At 32.9% G+C, this 25,239-nt stretch overlaps 1 protein-coding gene across 1 annotated transcript in view; it reads left to right on the top strand.

The window, feature by feature from the left end:
- Positions 1 to 25,239, top strand: part of LOC118205343 (tyrosine-protein kinase transmembrane receptor Ror-like) — a 214,354-nt gene that overhangs the window by 76,912 nt on the left and 112,203 nt on the right. Inside the window, exon 3 of the mRNA XM_035377638.2 lies at positions 3,981 to 4,344. Within this exon, the coding sequence (XP_035233529.2) occupies positions 3,981 to 4,344 (364 nt within the window). The remainder of the gene's footprint in view (positions 1 to 3,980; positions 4,345 to 25,239) is intronic.

Below are 25,239 nucleotides of genomic sequence, written 5' to 3'. Positions count from 1 at the left end.
TTTCTTTCTCAGAAATTTTTCATTATATCTGTTTTGATTTTGATTTCATGCATGTTTTGGAAAGTCTCGGTAATGTTTCTAAAACTGCTGTTAATTTTTACGAATAAAATTTAAATGTAAGAAATGGAAATTGTATTTTGAATATTTTCTCTTACATTTTGGTATGCGTTGCTGCTATTTCTGGAACAAATATTGTTACGAATTCTTTCCACGTATAAGTAATTTAAAATTATATATGAAATTGTTGTATTTTTTCTGTATAATGTAACATGAAAATCTAAAGAGACGTTGCTCTGCTAGAAAAATAAGAATACAGGGGCAAGTCTTTTTAACATTGAGTAAATGGCTATCTCACTAATCTGGCGAAATATCCCCAAGTTGGCGACAGTTTTTTAAACTGATTTTTTCGCCAAATTTAGCGAGAGATCGCTAAAAGTCGTTAAACTTGGCGACCATTTGGCAACATTGGGAAATCCGGTCCCTGTATCACCAGAATAGTTATTGTAATTGAATAACTGTAACTGATTTCATATGCAACTGTAACTGTATCCGTCTCTCATATATATGCCTTTCAGTAATTTCGAGAAGTACTAGACATTTTTCGGTGGCCAGTTGAAAACTATATAAGACCGAAGAGAACATCTGGTGTTTAGTTGTTTGTTGTTTAGTTCAGCGTAAATATGGAATTGAGATATCTCCGTGTGAGCTTCGTTTTGCTTCTTATAAGTTTGAAGTGTAACTACTGAGTATACTGTGCGATACTATGAAGAACTGTATGAATATTTTTGTGGAAAGTTCCGGACCTGTGAAGTATTTCTTTGGATAAAATGAATTTTATCAAGCTATCATCGGTTTTGTGTGCATTCAATCTAATGAACCTGGAAGCACGCAAAAATATTCTAAAAATGACAGTATGACTATTGACCAACTGTAATGTTTTAATTGAATATGTGATCCATAGCGCCAAAGATTACGATGCCTAGAAAACGTTTCTTGAGCATTTACGTCATTGATATTTTTCTGTTAAATCAATCACCTTGGCTGAAACCCTTCTCCAGTTTGACGCGATTTAAGATTTTGTTCACTGATAGAAATCGTACAATCTTGCAATAAAAAGCGTTTCTCATATGCATATCGTTAAATAAAAAGGAAACGCAGAGAGCAGTACGAGTTTTTTATAGTGATTATGATAAAATCAGTTGCTTAAAATTACTAAAATAGGAACATGAGACATGAATAAATTTTCATACTAAAATCAGTAAATATTTTGGTGAATTGCTGAATTGTAATCACACCAGAAACTGCAGAATACTATTAAATTTTGAGAATTTGTAGCATTAAAACAAAGAAAACAACAGGTGAAAAATTCTTAAAAGTAACGTTAAAAATATACCATAAACACTTAATAAGCATAAGATTATAACAAATTAGACTAACTAGATGGTTATGGTAGTTAACAAATATTCTCTGAACTTAGTCATCAGGAAATATGTTAGATTTAGAAGAAAAATACGCTTTCATCAATAAACAAAAACAAAAAAAAAAAAAAAAAAAAAATGCAAACGCAGATATTGATGATTGAATTGTAAATGTCATCCCCCCATTTGTGATCTGTGCATATATGACTGGATGGAATGGAAGACAGTCATCTACTATACCTTGATTATATGATTCATATACAAACAAGAAGTCAACAAAAACCTTGTTTAGTTTACGAATTGTAAGAATTTTTTACTCTTATATTTTCATCGTAAAGTATAAAGAATTTAAGAAACTGAAATCGAGTATGTTTATTTATGGGTTTGAATGATAATAAATATCAAAATCAACAAATAACTAAATATACTTCAGAAAGCAGTATATTTTTTCTCATAGTGTGCGTTGTTACTAGAATGAGAATAATATAACCCACAAAAAACAAACAAAATACTGATTTGAAATAATTAACAATCTTAGACATATTTTTTCAATTACTCGTGTTACAGAGAAACCACCCAAACAAAATGCACGTTTTCAAATGTTTTTTTTTCTGTGGAAATGGTCGCCTTGGAGAATGTGATTATAGGTGATGTTCAATATCAATGCTTATTTATATTCTCAGAAATATTGCCCACTTTTAAAAGCGATCTCCATAGAGATTTCATTGTATTTACTGTAGAAATATACGGTGTATTAAGTGCTCAGTTATTAATCTTAGAAATTTGAAATAAATGATTGATCTTATTATGAGAAAAATTTTGCTTCATTACGCTTAAATTCCATTTTATTATTTTCAGTTATAAATTTCAGTTATTCAGTTTCCGTGATTCAATATTTAAATTTCATGTGAAATTTATTTTACGAAATTATTGTATTTCATATGACATACATAAATATGTATCTAACTACATGGATAGTTTGTTAGCACGTAATTATCCTTCACAAAAATATTGTCTTTTGGAAGTTAAGTCCCCCCCACTGTTTACAATATAATTTTCAAAAGATGATTCAAATAAGATTTTTCGAGTGATTTGATGTCACAAGTCATTTTCAAAATACTAGCTAAAAATCGTCAGTTTCTTTTGCAAACCATTGTTTGTGGACGTCATGAAGCAAAAAATTAATATCTGGAGAGCACGTTTCCAGGATTACAAAATATACATCGGATCCCTCAGAACACTTCTTTATGACAGTATGGTGCGGTACTCAGAAAATCAAACTAGGTAGGAACCACTTGCTTATCTCCTAAGTGACAAGTGTACGTGTAGAAAGCTCTTGTAGGAACTACACAGGAGAAAGGTTAAAAGTACCCTTAATTAAACTTTTTAAAAATTCACACTGCGTCGACTCGACGCTAACACACTATGCCTCGCTTGGGAGGTAACTCAAATCACAAGAACTAAAACAAAAATTCGAAGATATTCACAAGTAGTAGAAATTAAGTTACAGGGCTTAGATATTCCTGTTTCTTAAACCCGGGTCTAATTTAGTGACAGCAAAGTAAATGCTGTTATGCCACGTAAACCAGCAATAAATGCGAAATTAGAAGCTTATGCTACAGAAGTGACATAATAGCCTAACTCTCTCTAAATTCCTTCTAAAACTCGGTATTTAAACTCTTTCTCCACAAGGTAGAATTTACATTCCTTCACGCGCGCTACCAATTTAAATATTCTGGAATTGGCATACAAATACTTTTACAATATAACTCCATACAAGCAGTATCTGAATAAGTGATTTTTACTTTTTATATAGAAAAACGTTAATATAAGTATTTTTTAGTCCAAAGGAGCTTTGTTCCTGAAGGACTATTGTTTTCGTTTTGCTATTTTGCGTTGGTTCAATATAAATGTCCGTTTCACTTTTCGAACTGTTGGCACCAAATGTTAGAGTACTGCATTATATTTGAAGACATTAAATAATGAAAAATCTGCATAAATATATGTATATTTCTCGCATTGTAATAAAACAACGGTACATAGAGTCATCGAATTTTGAATGACATAATCCCCCTACGAATGTGGAAGACCCAATCTGGAATTTGTTTTATTATCAATTTCGTATTTTATAAAACTTTAACGAATTTTTGATTAACAAACTCAAGGATTTCAAAGCGAGCAATGGCAACGTTGTAAAGAAAAAACATTTTTATCTCCAGCGCGCGAAACTCTGTATCGGAAATTCTAAAGATATGCTCATTTTAAAACTATTTTGCGATATTGCTGTTGAACTGAATTTTATGGCTCAAGTGTGAAGAACGCTATATTTAATAAATAAATGTAACACACAGAATGTTACAAAAAAAGCTCCTTTGGACGTAATTTAAAATATGAAACCTTTCAGATTTTGTTTCATATTTCATAAAACTTCGAAATTTTCATAAAGGTTTTCTAATTGGAAACATTGGTATCTAAGTTGTTAATAAGAAAAAATTTAGTAATATATAATTTATAATTAGCAATATTTTGAAACCACATCTTACGTAGTGCATTCTTTTTCAGAATGGCGGTAACATCACAAATTCAGTATTTCCATTTCAAACACCGTTGGGCTATTACGGACCCTCAACGGCCATCATTGCATGTCTGCTCTCGTTCTTCGTCGTCTCGCTAGCTAGTTTAATCATCTTCATTTATCGTCGTCACAGGAATCATCTCTGTTGGTGGTTGCCGGGTGGAAGAGTCAGAAGTACTGCCGCGATGTCTCTTAGCAAGTGTATGCAACAGTATGTCACCAATCCTAACTATTATTCTGGTTCTCCGGATGGGCCACTACTTAAAGCTCTTCGAGATATGGAGATCCCGCATGAAAATATAATTTTTTTGGAAGAAATTGGAGAAGGTTGCTTTGGAAAAGTTCACAAAGGTGAGAGGATTTGTCAATACCTTTTAAATTTTGTGCGTTTCTTTCAGTTTTTCTTTCTAGGATATCCAGCATTTGAAACAAGCATAAAAAGAAACTTTTATGGCTAAAGTGTAGAATCGCCTACTTATTTAGCGCCTTGTGTTTGGCGCTTTTAAAGAGAATGATAAGTGAGCCAAATGTGGTGTCCAAGTCGATTTTGCCGTTCTGGAAGGCGAATTTCACAGCATTTTCGCGCACGCGTAGTATGTATTTTAAATTGAGAATTTCTTTTGAGCGCGAAATTCGGAGCATTTAAGCGCGCGCTCAGTACGTATTTTAAAACTTAGAATTTCTGTTTGGTGTAGACGATAATAGATGGTAGAGGTGCAGTTATTTTGGAACAGGTTGAGCATAGGACCCCATTGGCGATTTTTGGCTTGGCGACCAAGCCGTTAAAATTGAAAACACAAGTTAGAAAGTAGGTTTCAACCAGAAAAAATTTTAGAATATATGTTTAAACAGCGAATTTGAAGGTACATAAGTAAGTAGAGACACATTTTAAGTAGTAATATTGAAAATACAAGTTTAGCCTTGTAAAAGCAGTTAAAATTGAAAATAGATGTTAGAATACACATTTTAACAAGAAAAATTTTAAATACAAATTTAGAATATATATTTAAACAGTGAAACTGAAAATAAATAAATAATGGCATATTTTTTGCAATCAAACTGAAAATACAAATTACAAGCTGTAAAATTGAAAATAGGAGCTCAGAATACATGTTTAAATTAAAAATATGAAAATAGGAGTTAAGAATGCATGTTTAAATTAAAAGTAAAGAAAAGTTTTAAAATACACAAGTACATGGAAGCATATTTTAAGCAGCAATATTGAAAATGCAAGTTTTAAGTTATAAAACTGAAAACAGTTCAGAATACATGTTTAAATTAAAAATAAAAGAAATGCTGGAAATTTAGTAAAGTTTACAAAATCATGGTAAATTTACAAAGAAATCCTATACTCTGCCCAATTTATGTCCCTTACAATTTCGAAAAATTTGTTGAATACATCAATATTTTGCTCCTTCAAAGAAAATGACACTTTCCGGTTTAACACACGCGGGAGTGCGACAGGGTTGCCGAAGTGGAGTATTCTATAATTTACTGGGTCACCAGAAAAACAACCGTCCAAAAAGTGCGCCAAGACAAAAATCGCCAATGGGGTCCTATACTCAAGCTGTACCGTTATTTTAAACAATAATTCTAGAACATTTTTAGAATTCGTTACTTTTCGTTCATCGGCTGAGTGGAGTGGATTACCCCTTTTCAGGTAAATGAAAGTATTTTAAATTTTCAGTAATTGTAACGATTTTAAGTGTTTGAAACTTACTATGTTTTTGAAACGATTCTTAGTTTTTAAAATTATGTTTTTATAAGGACTGGATTTTCATATTTTAAAATTTTTTGGAAGTGAAAGTATTAATTTTTCAGGCTTTTGTAAGCATTTTATGTTCTTTAAACTTACTATGTTTTTGAAACGATTTTAATTTTTAAAGTTATTAGGTTTTTTTGAAAGGATTTTCAGTTTTAAAAATTTCCCACTTATTGTTATTAAAAAGCGCTTTTTACAAGAGTAAGAAAAATTAGATTTTTGTCAATTTTCTTTGACTTTTTAAGTGAAAAAGTCGATGTGTACATGAAGAAAGTCAAGAGAGTGCGCAATGCCATTTTTGTGCAGTTCTGGGATTTTTTTTTTTTTTTTTTTTTTTTTTTTTTGTGAAAATAGGTTGATGTGTACATGGATAAAGTCAAAGGAGTGTGCAATGCCATTTTTGTGCAATTCTGGGATGTTTTTTTAAGTAGGTCGATGTGAACATGAATACCGAGTTTTTAATGTTCACAATGTTTAAATATATTGTCTGGATGTATCAAATTTTTAGCCCTTTCTAATTTCCTTAAATCTGACCATGTCTTGATTAGCATTTATATTTGTTTTTAATTTCACCCTTTTACGTACAATACCCTTTTAGTCAGCTGTAAATACGTTTAAAGCTGGTTCATTTCTGTAACCTTTCTTCCAGCTATTTCTTTTTAATTTCATTATTCGTTATCATTGGATGCTATGTAATTCTAGTAAATGTTGTTCCCCTTTTTTCAGATTGGGGGCAATCCACGTTTTCTCATATGGCTCTGGACTTTGCATCACCTAAATGGACGAGGATAATCCCATATGAACATCCATAAATCCTTTCTTACTCAATATTTCAATCTTTTCACTGACCTTCGCGCGATTTCTGTCTGTGTGCAACAACAGGAAAAACTATTTACTGTGTACCAATCTGAACATGCAAACGCGTAACATATGAACGTAAAACGCATGAAAAGCATGACGTCACTTCTGCAAAACATGATAATTTATCAAAGCATTTACGATAAAAAGAGCAGGCTGAAATAAACATAGAAAAGTTTAAAATGATAACAGCATAACAACAAACAACACAACGGTTAAATTATTTTCTAAGAAAATCTTGCGCATTTTGAATTTTAATGCTTTATGAAAAGGGAAAGGAATATCCAATAGCAATTACCCAGGAAAGGTTGCATTTTGCGCTAGAAGAAGTGTTTCTCTTATTTTAATATTTTTATATTACCTTTAAATTAATTTAATAAAAGCTCGTATTATTACCGAGACGTTTGTTAGTATTAAATAACCAGAAACAACATTTATCTGAAATTATATATCCCTTATTTTCAAAACAGTGAATGCAGAAAGTTATAAACTGAAAACCACAAATAAAACGTTAACATTACCTGAATTCATTAGTTTTGTTTTTAGCCTAAATTTGCCAAGCTCTCAATTCAACAACAGAACTAGCACTTTTATTTTCCGAAGATAATTTATATAAATAAATTACCCTTTTAAAATATAATTTCAATTGCATAACCTCTGTCACGTGCTAGCATGTTTTCTTGTCATTCATAACTGGTATTTTCAATAAAACATACAAACGTTCTATTCAAATTGAACAGGCTATATTGAGTAATTAATGGTTTTAACTTTCCATTCAAATTGTAGAGGCAGCTTTGAGTTATTATGCTCTTGTTTTAATTCAGTACTGTTAGAACAAAAATGTTGACTGTAATGATCATCAAAGTTTACTATTTCACCTTCTTGTGCTCAGCATTGCTGAAATCATTTTACAGAATATGGATTTAATATATCTTATTTACACAGAAATACCAGTCAAAACTATTTTTTGTGCTCGTGACGAGTGAGAAACATATTAATCTGTCATGCTATGAATCTTAAAAAAGGAATTTATCCGGAGGGTTTTATATTTCCATGTCACATAAACTCTACGGATATTTTGTATCTTATTTTCGATCCGTTTTGCTACATTGTACGTTTCGAAATGTGATTTGAGTTTCCATACTTTTTGCTCCATTTAAGAAGCAAATATTTTTTATAAATGACGCAAGTAGTAATATATCTTTTAAGTATTATTTCAAAAAAATTGCGTGTTCTTATTTTTTATTTGCAACATCATAATGGATATAATTATATCTTCGAGAGGTCTAATGATTAATAATTCTGATAATTACCATACTAAACCTTACAAAAAATAAATATATATGTAAAAAACAAATGAAAAACTAATTAAAAAAGAATTAAAATGAAAATTAAATGCTTAGTTTCACTTAGGATTCGATTCTTTTAACTTGTGTTATCTTTATTTTGTTGTAAACAGTTCTATACCAGATAGCCGAAATAGATATTGAATTCTCTCTATTTTTCGTAACTATGTGTCCAAAACTTTAGGACTCGCAAAGTTATCCCTGCGAACCCCCCCCCAAATCAAGTTGTTATGATTCGCATCTTAAAATATACGTATAGAAAGCTAATGAATATGGAGATTTCCATTTCTTGCTGTTAGCTTTTACGAAGTAACACGAAAGCAGCTGAAAACGAACTATTCGCTGGCGTCCAACAGGGTTTCTCACATATTCTGATGCTGAAAGGTTAGACCTGAAAACGTGAAACTTTCTGGGTATCTCAAAAATAGCATAGGGACGATTTTACATGCTAAATATGTTACAGAAAAACTAAAAGAAGGCATTATATTCATCAAAGTTGAAATAGAAGCGAACAAAATGTTCAAAGTTGAAATAGAAGCGAAATGTCAGAACCAATAGCCAACAGTGGACACGTCTTTCGCCTATAACTGTTGAGCTTTTCGCGTAACCTCATATTAATCCTTGAACTTCTCACGTACGCCATCCCGCTGGCAAGCGAAAGAAAATACTAAAAACATTCTACAACTTTCGACTTGCTTCTCGTACTATGCAAACAGAATAAGGCAGCAAAAATTTCGCTTTGCTAGCCTTCCTGATTCTTTTATATACAGATCTTTTTCGTATTTTTACGAACTTTCCTATTAAATTTAAAGACCTAAAAAAATAGTATTGAAGCACTGGTTTCGGTCAATAATTCAGTAAACAAAGTATTAATAAAATAAACTAATAACTCAAATATATAATATAATTCTAATTTTCTTAAATGAATATAATTACGCGTATACGTTTCTTAACAGAAAAATTCAGACATTTTTCTACATAACAGATGCTACACAGCCAACTGATTTTCCAGTCTAGTCCTGAAGTCTAGGATTAGATCCTCCAACCAGTTATGTGTGCTGTCTAACTGTATCAGTGATTCTGACTGAAACACTTCCATTTTCCTGCTGTTGAGAAGTGTGGTAAAAGCTTCCGTTGTGTTGTCTGCTGCTACAGTTGCTGGGACACTGCAGAAAATGAGATAAGCCTTTCTTGGGTTTCGTAATTAGATGATGTGTAGAAGTATGCAGAGGCAGTAGCCCTTCAGGATCTGTTGGAAAATAACAATGTCTTCTTCCTTTCTACAGCTTTTCGATAGAGCAAATGTTTTAAATGTATTTAAATTGATCTTGTTTGAATTCAGAACCTCTGATAATCGGGTTGTCATTTGCTCTGGCGTAGTGTCGTTATCCTTAGGCTTTAGAAACAGAACATTATCTCATTTGGGTTTAAAGACAGGGTGGGAGTCTGTTTTTTATTTATTACCCTGGTTTTATTTATTGCCTTTCCCTACAAAAGGTTAACTGTAGTGATTCTTTCAGCCTAGGTCCCTTGGTTGATATTCTTAAGAAACTGCACGGAACGGAAAGATTCCCCAGATCATCATGCATTGTCAGTTTTACTATTTTGTTGTAGAACACGAAGAACATTTCGTTTGCTTCTGTACCGCTATGACTAGTTCCTGTTCTCCTGCTAAATATTGTACATAGTTAATGAATCCCTGCAGTTTCTTAGCGTGTATGGTTTTGAGCTTTCATTTTAGTTTATACTTATCCAAATGTTCTAATAAACTACTTAAGTGAAACTGAGTATGTGGCCAAGTCAGTAAATGGTTTTGTCACTTGTCGAATATTTTCGAAATGTTTCTATTTGGTGCAACTTGATAAAATGCATGATATTTATCGTATCTAAAACGATATACAACAGATCCATCTAATTAATGAAGTATCGTCGGATTCGGAATTGCGTTTGGAATTCCGATACATAGGCTGCTGGCATTATTCTTGCCCGTTATGTCTAGCTCAGTCTAGTTTTTTCTGATTTCTTTCATGTGAATTCTTATTACTTTTCTATCTCAGTGAACATTTGTCACTTTCTAATCTTCCAGTTCCGTTGAAAGTAGAATTAAAAACAGACCATATGCATTAAAACAATATGCATTAAAAACAGATCTGTTGGCTTTTATTTCTTTTAGTTTGGTTTAGAAAGGGTATAAACTAAGGACGGACTTAAACTGGTGAAAATATATGTTGTTGTATGGGTTTAATTGCGCAGTACAATTAAGATTAACTGACCTGCTAACCCGTGAAAGGTATTATCCTACTTCACGATGTGGCGAACATTTGTTTTTGAGTGGTCGGAAAGCAAAATCGAGCACGCTTATATCTAACCCGAAAATTCAAACTTCTTTCTATATATATGTTTTCACTTTTCATTGAAATTCATTCTGAATATTCGCGTTGATTAGAGCAAAAAAAGAGGCACAACGAAAGATTCACTAGGTGCAAAAATCGTATTTATTTTACGCAGCAGAAGAAAAAATTCTATCAGAAAAGCATCTTAATTTTGCTTTTTCATTCAAAGAATGGCCTTCGCGATAACCATGAGTTTTTCGGAATGCTATTAATAAATCGAGATAAATAGATCTGCAAGAATGTGGATTGTTCGTGGTATAATTAATTATATCATTGTTCCCTTGCACTTCGTTGTTTCTACCGCTGAGTTGTTTCGCACTCACAAAAATTTAGTTGCTTCATGTGCGATAGTTAAAAAAAAACGTTTTTAATCAGAAAAATATTTTGCTAAAATATATTATATCCCTTGTGCTCTTCCTTGTTTTACGTGCTACATTCTACATCTGAAAACAGTAACTTTGTTTCGCAGTTTCAAAGTAGTTAAGGTATTTCTCCTATTTTCCGATTTTTGGAGTATTTTTCAAAGTTAAAAATTTGGCGGAAGCTCGCAATATTTTCTATAATTTGTTACAAGAAGAAATTTTAGAAGATATATTAAATAGTTCTCTATTATATGTACAAATGTAAATCAAAATTATACCAACTGCATTTGCACTTGAATTTATAATACCTACGGTTATGAAAATAATAGTAATGTTGTATAGAATTATTTTCAAAATTTATTGTTATTAGGTTCTTAATATTTCTGTTGAATTGAGCTTTTGATCGGATAGCATGTAAATTCGGGAAGACCAGGTTTCCTTCCAAGTATTCAAAACACAACCCTCTAACTGCACTCTTTTGAGGCTTCCAAATTTAATAGGGATAGACCATAAGAAATTATTTATTTTTATGGTACTACCAAACTAGGTAAAACCACACGAAATCCGCAACATGTTTTCACATAAAAGTATTTTCAAGAGTAAAATCCTTCAAGTAATATTTTATGCTTGTACTGTTACTTTTAGAATAATGTTCGATGTATGTGATCCAGTCCGAATGAGGGGCAGAAGATGACTGGAATCTTCCTTCCTCCATTGCAACTGATAACTGATTTCTGCTCTTCCTTCTTACGTTACCGATAGGATGTTTGCATCTGTCTCTGAGTCGTTATAACTGTATCTATATTATGATAAAGCATTTTATTCTGGAGCCAATTCATATGCATGTAATATTCTCTACTACACCCAAGGCTGTATTATCCATTAAGCAGTATGATGCACGGGCTTAGGGCATCAAAAAAAGAGGCCATCACAAAAACGTCCTTAGGTTCAAATTCAGACGTCCTTAGGTTCGTCAGAAACGTTCGTTAAAAAAAAAGTCCTTAGGTTCATTCAGAAAATGGGGCACCAAAAAATTCCCCTTCAGGGTTTTACCATGAAATGCATGATGCAGTTAAACCAAGACCTGAAAAAAAAAAAAAAAAAAAAAAAAAAAAAAAAAAAAACTGGCAGATTATGTAGCATATGTGGACTCACCGAAATCCTATAAGAGTTTAGAGTTTCTAAAGGTCTTAATCCGGCCCTGATTATACCGTTGTTTGATGTACTAAAACTAGGTGCACTGAGCACGGGCATAATAGAGAAGCATTATATGTCATCCACTAATCCAGAAACTGTATCTGTAACAACACAAGAAAAGGGGGGAAAGAAGCTTTTATTTCAACTCAACAATAATATGAACAGATGGCACTCCTAGTGCCTATAGGGCCTCGCCAATACTTTTGGCTGCAACTAAAAGGAGAAAACGTAAAATTAAAATTAATTCTAAGTGGAATAAGTCAGCCAAAACTGCGCAAAGATATATTAACGCATACTTGTCTATTGGCTACCACCGACGTAGAGCAACCTTCAATTAATATGCATGGCAGTAAAACAGCAAGCTTAATTAGCACAGAAATAATGTGGCCGAAAGACAGAATACGCTGCCAACATTCGGTGCATGAAATAACTCAGAAACCGAAATAAATAGTGGCTTTCTACTCTATTTTCCATAATGAGCGAAACTAAAATCTCATTCTGGCAAGAAAGCGTGAGTTGAAAAACGAGATTTTATAGGAAAGGTTGCATCCAAAACAAAATTAACTTTTAATGAAATTAAATAAAACCACACAGCTCTCTCTAAATACGGAATTTCATTTTAAGATTAAATGTATATCCAGAAAAATTTCCATGGTGACAACTGATAATCACAGCCTGATAGCCTCCTGCAGAATGGCAATAATCAATGACGTTCCTCACTTTTATTCTGTTAAATTAAGTGTCGAAGAACCTAGTGAACTGCTAAGCGAATAATCGCTTAGTTCCAAGAACAGATAGCATAAACTCAAGAAGAGTTAATTACCCCTTATTCACTCAAAATAAGATTAACAGTTCGCTTTCTTTGGACGTATGGCAAAGCCTCCACTTGGGCTTAAAACTACAAATAAGAACTAACTAATGACAAACTAAGAAATTTAGCCGAAGCTAACACAGTTCTAAAGTAGTTGGCCCGTAATCTTAAACTAGCCGGCGAACTATCAAAAGGCACGGCCAAGCGTAACAACAGCTTAGGAAGACATGAAAGACATAGCCGAAAGGCAAACGCACGCTGCGCAAGAATCCTAACTCTCTCTGGTGAACTCAGTTGGTTGAACCTGACTTTATTCTCTTCCTCAGTTATTAATTCTCTTCCTCAGTTGCATTCAACATAATTCTGAAAACTCATTATGGTAGGGAGTCGTAAATTGAAACGCCATAAGACCTAAATTAAAATAACTGTTATAAAATTAAAATATACTTTACACGGTTCTTAAGAACCGTGTAAAGTATATTTTAATTTTATAGTCTTTTATCCACTTAGTCTTCTTAAAGTCTTTTATTCACGTAACTGTAGCAACGAAAATGAGTAACATCAAAAGAGAATATTCCTCTTAGGAGTTTTTTTTTTTTTTTTCTAATTACATGCTCCGTCCTTAGACAGTACACGGAAAGGGAAGGATGCCCCGTGGAGGTCTTGAGTTTGTTAATCAAAAATTCGTTAAAGTTTTACAAAATATGAAATAGATTAAAACAAATTCGAAATTCGGCCGTCCAGATGCCCATGTTCGGGTGGAGGATTACATTATTCAAAATTTGATGGCTCTAGATACTGTTGTTTTTGCCACAATGCGAGAAACATACATGTATTCATGCAGATTCTTCATTATTTAATTTCTTTAAATATAATACAGGGCGATAATATTTGGTAACAACAATTTGCAAGGAGCGGGCGGACATTTATAGTAAGCACAAAATGCCGCTTCGAAACTAACATCCTTTCTAGGCTACTGCCCCTTTGAGCTAATAAATTAAATTAACAATAAATAAAAAAATCTTATGCAGAACTAAAAATTAATTTTAAAAATAATCATTATAAAATACAAGCAAAATTAATTATTACGGTTAAATACAATTTTAATATTAGAATTAAATGTTCAAAAATTAAGGAGTGAAAAGTGTTTATCACTATGATGTATTATGAAGTATGATTGAAATAGAATTCCTTTATAGAAACTGTGCTATAATACTCATCTGTAATTTTAAAAAAGCACAGCACAATTTAGAATTTTAAACAAAACTTTCAAAAATTCGTTTTTAAATATTTTAGTATTTTTTTACTTATTTACACCAATAAAAAGCATAAAAACTGCGAGAGAAAATTGCTTGTTTGAAATTTTCTATTAGTTCAGATTTAAAATATTATTTTCTAAAAGAAGTAGTTAAAAACCTTCTTACAGCATAGGAAAAGCTAAAAAAATATCCAGCCCTGAAAGCATGCAATAGCTTTATAATTATTTGGAACGTTAATTATGCTTGATAAATATGCTGAATTTTTAAAAATCAATCTCTAATTCAAAAATGAAAATATGGAAAAATTCTAATTTTTGAAATGAGGCGCTACAACCAGCCTTTTTCTTAACAATTATACACGCTGCAATAGGCAACCACTGTTAAATTTCTGCAAGTCGTCCCTATTCCTCCGAATATGATCAAGGTGACACCGGGAACGTCTCAGACGAGGGACAAAACCCATTTGGGTTAGTCAATTTCTTATAAGGTCCATGCTTAAAACCCAAAATAATCTTCTAAGATCATGAAACGCAACAATAAGAATATCCACTCTCACCCTGATACTATACAGGAGTGCCTTTAGAAAACACACTTAAATATCTCCATTTATTGAGAAAATCGTGACTTTTCTCATACTACTCAAACTACGAACTATGAACTACTTCATACTGTGCAATGTGTGACAGATACACCAGTACTACGTACTCAACACTATGTACCATGAAAATGAATTCATAAGATGGATGCTGAACTATGAACTGTACTATGAATGAACTTATAAACTGTGAACCGTATTACAAAAAAAACCAAACAAACAACGAACCACATACCATAAACACTCCCCCCCTCCAAGCTCCAAACCGAAACACAAAAGAAATATGTATATGCATCTGTAAATAACTTATTATCCATTGTAATTATTGTATTTATCCATTCAACTGCAAAGTCCCCGTGTAAAGTATATCTTAGACAGTATTGTCTGCAATGCAAATTATGCACCATTAATATATAACTGTGTATTGTGAATGCTGCAATGTAAAAAAATTCCATAGCATGGTGTTAGAATTCCCGGTAAAGGTACACTTCCATAGATGGTTAGTGCAGTGGGCGATGCCAGTTTTGCTCATGGCGATGTTTTAGTACCCCGTGTACTTCTTTCTGTCTGTCTGTACATTTACTATACTTCTTTAATATAAATTAGTTCACTCTATTATTCAATAAATTGGGATATTTTGTAGTTTAGTTAGATAAAGATCTAATTTGTGGTAAATTTCAAAGCAATAATTACGTTCGAAAGAAAAATCTTAAAAATATGTTAGATTCCTTATAAAAATAATTTACATGCTTACATGCTTAACCAAAACGTTAGTTAAATATGGCTATTAGCTCTGCCAATACATTTAAAATGTTAGGAATGGCGAAAGAAACCACAAGTATATTTATTAGAGAGAATATTTATTTATCTCTTAAGTAGTATATTATTAAGTAGTATATTATTTATCTTAAAGTAGTATATTATCATTAATCTTAAGTAGAATATTTATTTATCAGTTCTGGTAAATAAATATTCTATTTGTATAATCACGGCTTAATTTCTAAATTTAGATGGGAAGGATTGCGTGAGGCCGTCAGGAAAATAGTTAATTGATGACACCAAACGAAATGTAAAGATTCAAATAAAAAAATTAACAAATTAGATTAATGCCAAGAAGTTTAATAAACTAAATAAAATGCCAGATCTCATATTATTTGAAGGCTGACTGCATTTATAATTTTACTCAAAAAAGGAGTGCCGGAGAAAGGCTATGATAAACTCCCATTCAATTTAAGCCTGATTATTCATCACAAGAAACTATTTGAAGGAATGATAGAAACCAGAGCACGAATAAAATAACAAAAAATTAAAGTTAATGAGGATAGAGAGAATTCTAGAAAAATATGTGAATGAAAAAGAAAATTTTAATGTAATACCATGGGCATAAAAAGAAAGAAGAATCATACATTCCTCTAACTACGATCCTTTGCCGATCTAATTATAGCTGTACAGCAGAATGTGCGACGGGGAAAAAAAACTGCTCTCGAATCCAAGGATTCATCAGTAAACTGGGAAGAAACGTAAATCTTTGCATAGAGCGCAATTTCTATTTCTGATATTTATTGTTTCGGCGCGAAAAATCGTAACTGCTCCTTTACCTAGGAAAGCAGTAGTGTCGGGCATTTTAGTATTTCGCTCTCTAAGACCCGCCTATTATTTTGAGATCATTTAAATCATAAACAATTGTTTCCCTTCTTCATGCTACTAATATGTACAAAAGTACAGATAACGGAACCGCCGATGATGAATCAGCGGATATGATCTCCCGATCAAGTGCCACAAATAGTACTTTCAAGCACGTGGAATTCCTTGCTCTCAAATACAATTTTCATCCGTAAGCTTTTTTCACAGGAAAAACGAAGCATGCATTCAAAAACAGGTATTCCTTATTATTAAATAACATTTTAAGAGATTTAACCCTCTGACCGGCAGAGCCGTATATATACGTACTAAGTACTTTTTGTGATGTCTGTAAGAACGTATATATACGCGCATTTTAAAACATGTCTAAGAAATTATGGCAATATATTAAAGGTACATAAATCCAGGTACAAGGTACCAGGGGCATTTTGACATTAAAATTAATAAAATAAGTCTTTCTCGTGGTGTTTTGGGAAATTCTGTGCTTTCTTAACGAAATCTTCTACCTCTCAGAGAGAGTATTTTCTGATGTTCACCTTCATCAGTTCATTCATCCAGTTTCATAAGAAAAAGAACTGGGAACTGATCTTATTTTATTCGGGCTTTGCTAGACTCAGCCTATAGTTAGTCTCCAAAAATGGTAAGCACCAGAACCGTGCTTTGTTGAACTCGGGTGCAATTTAAGCACGGCATTAAATTATGCATAATAAGTTATGTTTAAAATGCATCGTGCCTAGAATTTCTTTGCCTTAGGCCATCTAGTTCAGTTCTATAATTCGTTTGCTCTTCGTAGTTTCAGAAATTAATACATTTCAATTACATTAAAGCAAAACTACATAATACGACAGAACAAAATGTCATTACAAATAATTGATCGTTTAAGACAACCTATACATAGGTACTTCTGTCTTAAACAATCATGCTCATTCTCTTCCTTCAGACAATTATCCTAAGTATTACGTGTCAGGAATCAAAAAAACCTATTACTATTACAATTAAATATCATTAAATTTAATTTCTTCTGAAGCATTGAACCTGATTATTTGTTGCTGTTAAAATTTAGGTAAAATCCGTAATGATGTCATGGACAATGTACACATATTGTAGTTTAATTCAAGATGTCTAACATAAGTAATGAAGATTAGCAAGAAATCCATGATATTTTATAAGCATTTAGAAGGCCTTACATACCGATAAAGTATGACATGTAGTTTTAAGGAAAAACATTCGTTCAATAAATACATTTCAATATCAACTGCAATTGCCTAGTAATCATGAATGTATTTAAGCATTTATGTCAAGGTATTTTGTTACTAAATTTTGAATACAAACACAGAGTAAAAAGATTGCTACAAAATACCCACGAGGGTATGTCAGTCTTTTTTTATCATACTTCAAAATGGAAGATTTGATGTGACGTATCGGTTGCCATGACAACTATGTCAGGAAAAATCCAAAAAGAAGAAAAGTGCCGAATTTATTAGCACTCGAAAACTTTCCAGAAAGTTTCATTTATAAGAACCACCATGAAATTGGTTCAACAATTCCGAGGTTCTTCCTTTTTTTAAATTTTATCCAGTGTTATATTTCAGAGAAATACTTGAATTTTAAAATTTCTCTAGAGAATTATAGTCTAAACAACAAAAATGCTCATTAATATATTTGAATTCCTCTTCGAAAATGTTAAGTCTCAGAGGACTATTGGAGTTCAACAAATGAAAAGCGCCTGTGCAGAGGAAATCGAAATATTGTACATGTACTGTTGTCGCTTAGGCTATTTAAAATTCTTTTGAGGGTTTAACAACTCAACTTTCTGTGCATTACACTTCGCATTGAGAAATGTTTATAACGCATTATATCAGTATATTTTACAGGTATATTTTTTCACAGAAAATATTAGTTATACAATGCAATTAATCTGTTAAATTTAAAACGTGCACTTTTAGAAAACATACATTAAATTTTTGCGCATGTAATGATGTTTTAAAGTTTTCGTATGACAGCTGTGTTACACCATTTGTAGAATATCCGATCACATTTCCCTTCTTCATTTTTTCCCGGTTATTTTAGGATAGTACTTATATTGTTTTTAAAAATTAAAGTTGCGAACACAATTTTTGCAGTAGCTCGAAAACAGCTTCTACTAATGTTTGAAAAACCGATGGCATGTATAATTAGGTAAGGGCAAATGTGACGTATATATCAAATGGTTCCTAAAAGGCAAGGGTACCTTTTTCTAAAGAAAATATTAAGGTAACAATCTTACAAATTTATGAAATTCTTTTGGAAACTTGCATTTCGATTTAATACAATCACAATGTTGACTGACTTCCTGAGTTATACATTACTTCTAAAAGTTGTTTAGACGACGGATTGCGATGGAAAGCCATCTGTAGGATTGAGACTGACCAGGCTCGAGCAGTAATCACTCAGTGGTTACGAGGTGTCGAGATAATGACATTGAGGTTACGATACCAGTTCTAGATTACGTGTACTATAACCAGGAGGCCGAGCCAAAGGCCGTCTTAAAACCCCTGTACTCGTGGAGACACTAGAATGTTTTTGGAAGCAGGAGTGATGAAACATTAGCAACGCATTCGAACCGCGGATCTCTGGAAATACGAGCCCAGCATGCAGACCACTACACAACGAAGGCATGCTAAGAAAGCGGCACAAATACCTTATATACTTAAGGCAGAATTATAGTTGGCATTAAACGCACGACGCCACAGATAGATGACAGCTAGAAATATTTCTCAGAGCTTCATTCCAGGAATTTCCACACTCACTCTATAAAAATGCCCTATACAGTAGGATCTAATTCCGATGACAAACAGTAATTGTCTTCCTCAACAGCTGCAAAAGAAAGCTCTTCTTTTGTGGAACTAAGCACACCATCAATAGGTATAGCAAAATGGGATCATGTCATACAGTCATTCACCACATATTGTAATTCTAAACATGTTTTCATGATTGTCTTAGTACTGGGCATCTGAGTACAAACTTGTACTGCAAGAAACGAATCATATGTCAAGGTTTCACATTTTATTTATTTATTTTTTGTATTAATTTTGACAGCATAATACATTGCTGCAGGAATTTCCGCAATTGTTTTCACGAATTATAAGAAATATTTTAAGATTGAGTGAATATCATAATTTTCCTCAAATTTCGTATAAATTGCAAAATTTAAATCTTTCCTCTTATTATTTTTAATTTTTACTTCAACTGCCGATTTGGTTTCCCTATTTCAACTGCATCAGTGCTATGTTTTATTAATATTTATCGAAAAATATAATACACCCCTAAAAATGAAAGAAATAAATGCTGTTCTAAACCCCAATACCAGACATATTGGAACTAGAAATGCTTTTCAATCATTTGGTAGATATATGGAGCACAAGTAGAATATAATTTTCAGAGTGACATAAAGCTGTCCACCATTCGTTGCCTTTCAGTATCGATAAATTTTTTCGATGCTCAACGATTGTTTTCTGAATTTACGAAGACACGTATATTGATGCAAATTTGCGTACATAGTATATAATGTATCAAAATACCGTTCACTTAAATTAAAAGTTTGATATTTGATTGGAAATTCAATTAAACTGATTGCTTTATAAATCGTCGCCCCCCCCCGTATCAAAACTCCAACTCATTTGTCTTCTACATTCTTTGTATTTACGCTGGTTTTTTTTTTCTTTTCGTCCCTCCCTCGTTCTCCCGATAGGAAGTGTTCAGGTAACTTTTTCTTCTAAATCTTGGTATACCGAGTTAAAAATGATCGATATATTAAACCGATTTTCAGAGGGACGAAATCGCTAGCTAACTGAATTTATGAGCATTTATCAAACATCCTATCTTATAAAAAGAGGATGATTGAATTAAAAGATATTAAATAAATGCGTCCCTTTACAAAAGTATAGGCCGCCATAAAATTTGAGCTATAGTCCCAAATCCCGGAATGTATATATCATTCGAGAGGATGTCAAAATTCTTAGAATTTGGGAGTCATAAATGCGTTTTATTTAGAAATGGTGGTAATAAGATTATTACATTTTAGTAAACCCCTAAAACTTCCCTTCATATTTATACGCTAGGTAAAATACATTAGGTAAAATTAGGGCAATATAATGTCCATTTGCGATCTTACCATAAATTTTGCAACCGGTCAACTCAATGATATTCTAAAGCTGTGGTAATATTCCCAATATATCTCAGATGTTAGCTATTAATAACAGATCTAGAGAGCTGAAAGATGAGGGAAGTGTATCAGAAGCTCAAACAGCCTGTAGTATGTGATAAGGAATTGTATTATTGCTAAACATTTCGAGGACAGCCTGACAGCTAATTTAAAACTATCAACTATTAATGGTTAACCTACGCGTATAAGAGACATCAGGTTGTACAATATAACTATCAGATATCGATACTTCTAAAAGATGACACCGTAGAGTGAGGCATCACTGGATTCGTCGCTAAAGACAACATTCCGGCAATAGTCCATTGTTCAAGATGACCGACCTGGAATCAATCCAGACAAGTGTCCTGACAATCAATCCAGACAAGTGTGCACTAGAATCTTCATGTTCCATATTCGCAAAATACTACTGGAGAACTGATGAATGAAACCAACGGGTTTCCGTTACAAGAGTGAAAAACAAATGTGTATAATCTTGGTAAAGGAAACTATAAATATATGCTTCTTACCTTTTGGCGCGTGGAAAAAAAACTGTTTTTCTCAGTACGTGAAATCTTTCTTCGTTTACTGTTACGGATATGAATATTTTTACCCCAAAGGGGGTTAGTCAAGAAGGGCTTAGGCTTGAAACGGCATTTTGCGCCGAATCACTATAAACGGATGTATCACTTTGTAAGGTATTTCTGCCGCCTTTCTAGAAGGCCTTCGTGGTGTAGTGGTTCTGCACGCTGGGCCGGTATTCCAGAGGTCTGTGGTTCGATTCTCGGCGAAGGCGATTGTTAATTTTTCATCTCTTCTGCTTCCAAAATTTATCTAATGTCTCTACAACTTTTCAAATTGTTGCCACCGAATATTATCGCCCTGTATCATATTTAAAGAAATTAAATAAGGAAGAATCTGCATGAATGTGTGTATGTTTCTCGCATTGTGGAAAAATAACGGTACCTAGAGTCGTCAAATTCTGAATAACGTAGTCTTCTACCTGAATATGAATCTGGAAATCCTCCTAATGGCACATGGAAATCTGAATTTGAATTTGTTCTATTATCTACTTCATATTTTGTAAAACTTGATCCAATTTTAGATCAGTAGTACCTCCTAACTGGCACTGAGACCTAATCTCAGCTCTGCCAATGGTCTTCGAATGCTATCTTTTGAGTCTACAAGAAAGTAGGATAGGTTGTCAAATGCCTTTGAATATGTAATAACGACGGCATTGATGAAATTATGGCTCCTGTAATTGCACTATCTTCTACAGTATTATTTTTTAAGAAGCGAGATGGCCGACGACATTCAACAGTTGAAACGAAATGAGCAATAAAATTTAGGGAAGTTGTCAGGATTTGTGTGTCTTTTAACTTGTATCGGAAACCTAACGTATCCTGAATAAGAACAGGAGCTTACTAAAGCTATGTTCGAGATTGCGTGGAATAGACGACACAAGCAGGAAGGGTATACTGAACCCTTTATTCTCTATACTTTACAGGTGCTTCCGTATTTCGGGATGCAGAGACCAACTACTTGTGGCCTAAACGGAAAAATATAAAACTACTAACTATAACTAAAAGCTAACTTTGAATTAGTATACAAATGTCTAACACTAAGACTGGCCTTTTTAAAAGGAAATGTATGTAGTACGCCGAACATCTGAAACTACAATACGTTTTCAAATATCAAGAGGACTGAACCACTGGCCTTAAAGGCAAACAGCAACTAATTGAAAACTCGTAAGAAAGCAGTGGCAAGCGGCTCGCTTCCTCTCTCTCTCTCTCTAACTCTTGGCAAAAAGCCACAACTTAAACAATTGGGCGTTAGCAAGTTAAATTTGCATAAACAAGTTAAAGCATTTAATTCTGGCCGGAAGTGAAAAATAAAAAAAATGGAAAAGTTTTAAAATAAAATTAAAGTTAGTAAAACTTAGGAGCCTTACAAAGTTCTACTTTATATCTTTTATTTAAACAGGACTTTCATTTGGAACATTTAAAGTTATTATTAGCTAAACGATATTTTGGATTATCTAAATTAATGTGGCGTGAGAATTACGCAAACCTCATATGATAAGGATTTATTTTTAAATGGTACACATGCACAAACACATACACATATAAATATATTGCTACGAGCTACGACGTGGTTGATATTTCTTTAACTAATAAGTGCAAATGAGCAAGAAGAAATGAACAATTTATTAAGAAAATTATTGCAATAAATAGTACACACAGCAAAGTAACGGCTGTAAGTAATTCAGAAATCGGATACTTTGCAAATCGTCTTTAGCGCAAGAAATAAGTTCCTCAAGTCACTCTCAAGGTAAACCAGAATTCGTAGCTCAACTAACTGCTAATTCTTACAGCTGATTCGTAACTGATTCATAACTGAACTCCCTAGCTCTCCAATCAGTATTTACATCCTGCAGCATGGGCTGCAGGGTGTAAATACTGATTTTTAGAGGGAATTCTGGAAAATGCTAGGACGTTTCTGGAAGAATCAGTTGTAGGACTTGTGGACAGTGTGGTTTTGCGTAAAATGTCTTTTCGCGAATCTTCCAGAAAATCTTCAAGTTGTCGAAAAATCTCCAAATATCGCCGACTTGGAGGCAAAAATTATCGCCAAGACCTCTTAGATACGAAATTGCCTGTATCTAATCTTCCAGTTGATCTATATTTATAATTCGAAGGTCGTTGCACTCATAAGTGCTCATAAACAACCATACAACTATATGTTCCATATAGTTGTATATTTTTTACTACTTTAATATAGACTACGTGACAGCAAAAGATTAATAAATACAAAATTACCATTCTAAAAACAATAACGAAATAAAATAAATGAACAGAACAAAACAAGAATCTACATCTAAGCAAAATAATCAAAAACACAACAAAAAGCATTAACCTTCCTTAAGAACAGCACTTCGCCATCCCCAAGACCATAGGTAACTAACTCTCATTACTGTAATAAAGTGCAAGCTTATTGGTTCGAAGAAGGAGTTCTTACCATACACAGTACTACATACTCATCTTGGAAACAACGTTTTGATGTCAGTGAAACGAGCTGTGTTAAGATCCATCATTTCTCTATCGAGATTGCCGGTGTGATGTAAGACCGGTGAGATAATAATTTTGAATATTATAATTCTCAAGTTCATTAAAAGCTTCGAGAATTCTTTGCTGTCACTATCACAAATCAATGAAAAATATTGAAGAAGTTTGCAATTTTAGTCAGATCCTAACTCCTGTGTGATGGCTCTAAATCTTCCATAACATTGTGGATTTTTCTTGTTTCCTACCTCTTCTTAGCAGAAAACTCGGCCTCTTAATCTTAGCCTGCACTAGAATCTTCATTTTCCATATTCGCAAAATACTACTGGAGAACTGATGAATGAAACCAACGGGTTTCCGTTACAAGAGTGAAAAACAAATGTGAATAATCTTGGTAAAGGAAGCTATAAATGTATGCTTCTTACCTTTTGGCGCATGGAAAAAAATTGTTTTTCTCAGTACGTGAAATCTTTCTTCGTTTACTGTTACAGATATGAGCCCAAAGGGGGTTAGTCAAGAAGGGCTTAGTCTTGAAACGGCATTTTGCGTCGAATCACTATAAACGAATGCATCACTTTGTAAGGTATTTCTCCCGCCTTCCCAGAGTGCCTTCATAGTATAGTGGTTCTGCAAGCTGGGCCGGTATTTCAGAGTTCCGTGGTTCGATTCCCGGCGAAGGCGATTGCTAATTTTTCATCTCTTCTGGTTCTAAAAATTGCCTAATGTCTCTGCAACTTTTCAAATTCTTGCCACTGAATATTATCGCCCTGTATCATATTTAAAGAAATTAAATAATGAAGAATCTGCATGAATGTATATATGTTTCTCGCATTGTGAAAAAATAACGGTACCTAGAGCCATCAAATTCTGAATAACGTAGTGTTCTGCCCGAATATGAACCTGGAAATCCTCCGAATGGCACATGGAAATCTGAATTTGAATTTATTCTATTATCTACTTCATATTTTGTAAAACTTTAACCAATTTTGGATTAAAAAATTCAACGATTTCAAAGCGAGAAGTGGCAACAAAGTACGGAATAAAACATTTTTATCTCCAGCGCGCAAGACTGTCTATTGGAAATTCTCAAGATATACCGTTTCTAAATATTTTTAGTCCAAAGGAGCTTTGGCCCAAATACTTTCGAAACCTGTTTACGTATGTAAATGAAAAAACACGCCTTTGTGCGTTCTGAAAGCTTTCAGATTTTTTCTTCTCCTATAGTGGTTCTTAATGTATAGGATATTCATGCTGCCTGCTAGATGGTATTACTTCAATTTTTAGAAAAAATGAACGTAATTTATTTATTCCCCAGCGTCTTCATTTGTGATTTCACCTTATTGATTAAAACATAAAATCTGTTCAGCAAGAGCCATAAGATCTGTCCAGCAAGACCAGATTATTACGCGTGAAACCTACATATAGTTATTAAGAACAACAACATTTAAGGTGAAGTAGAATCTGGGGATCTAGGGGCTACTAGGTTAATGCTGATGCTGTTATTCAGTCTATCCCACAGTAAATGAAACATCATTGGCCAACTGAGATGGAGTCCTATCTAAATCTTTTGTTTCAAAGGACTTCAGGTATTTTAAGCTGTCTTGGCTTTTTATAATATTACAAACATAAAAATGCTGGAAGTTTATAAATGCTACTTATCATACTGATTTTCTTTTAGTATAAGTTAAATAGAATATCCTAAATTTACGATTTTAATTAACTAATGCAGAGAGCAACAAACGGTTATATAAATTGTGATCTCAAAATGTCTTTTTGCGAT

This window comes from Stegodyphus dumicola, chromosome 3, assembly GCF_044657685.1.
Source record: "Stegodyphus dumicola isolate Sdum_Otavi_A_Nest chromosome 3, ASM4465768v1".
In the NCBI taxonomy this organism is placed as follows: Eukaryota; Metazoa; Arthropoda; class Arachnida; order Araneae; family Eresidae; genus Stegodyphus; species Stegodyphus dumicola.
The sequence above is the reverse complement of the archived record's forward strand: the minus strand, read 5'-3'. Positions and strand labels throughout refer to the sequence as shown.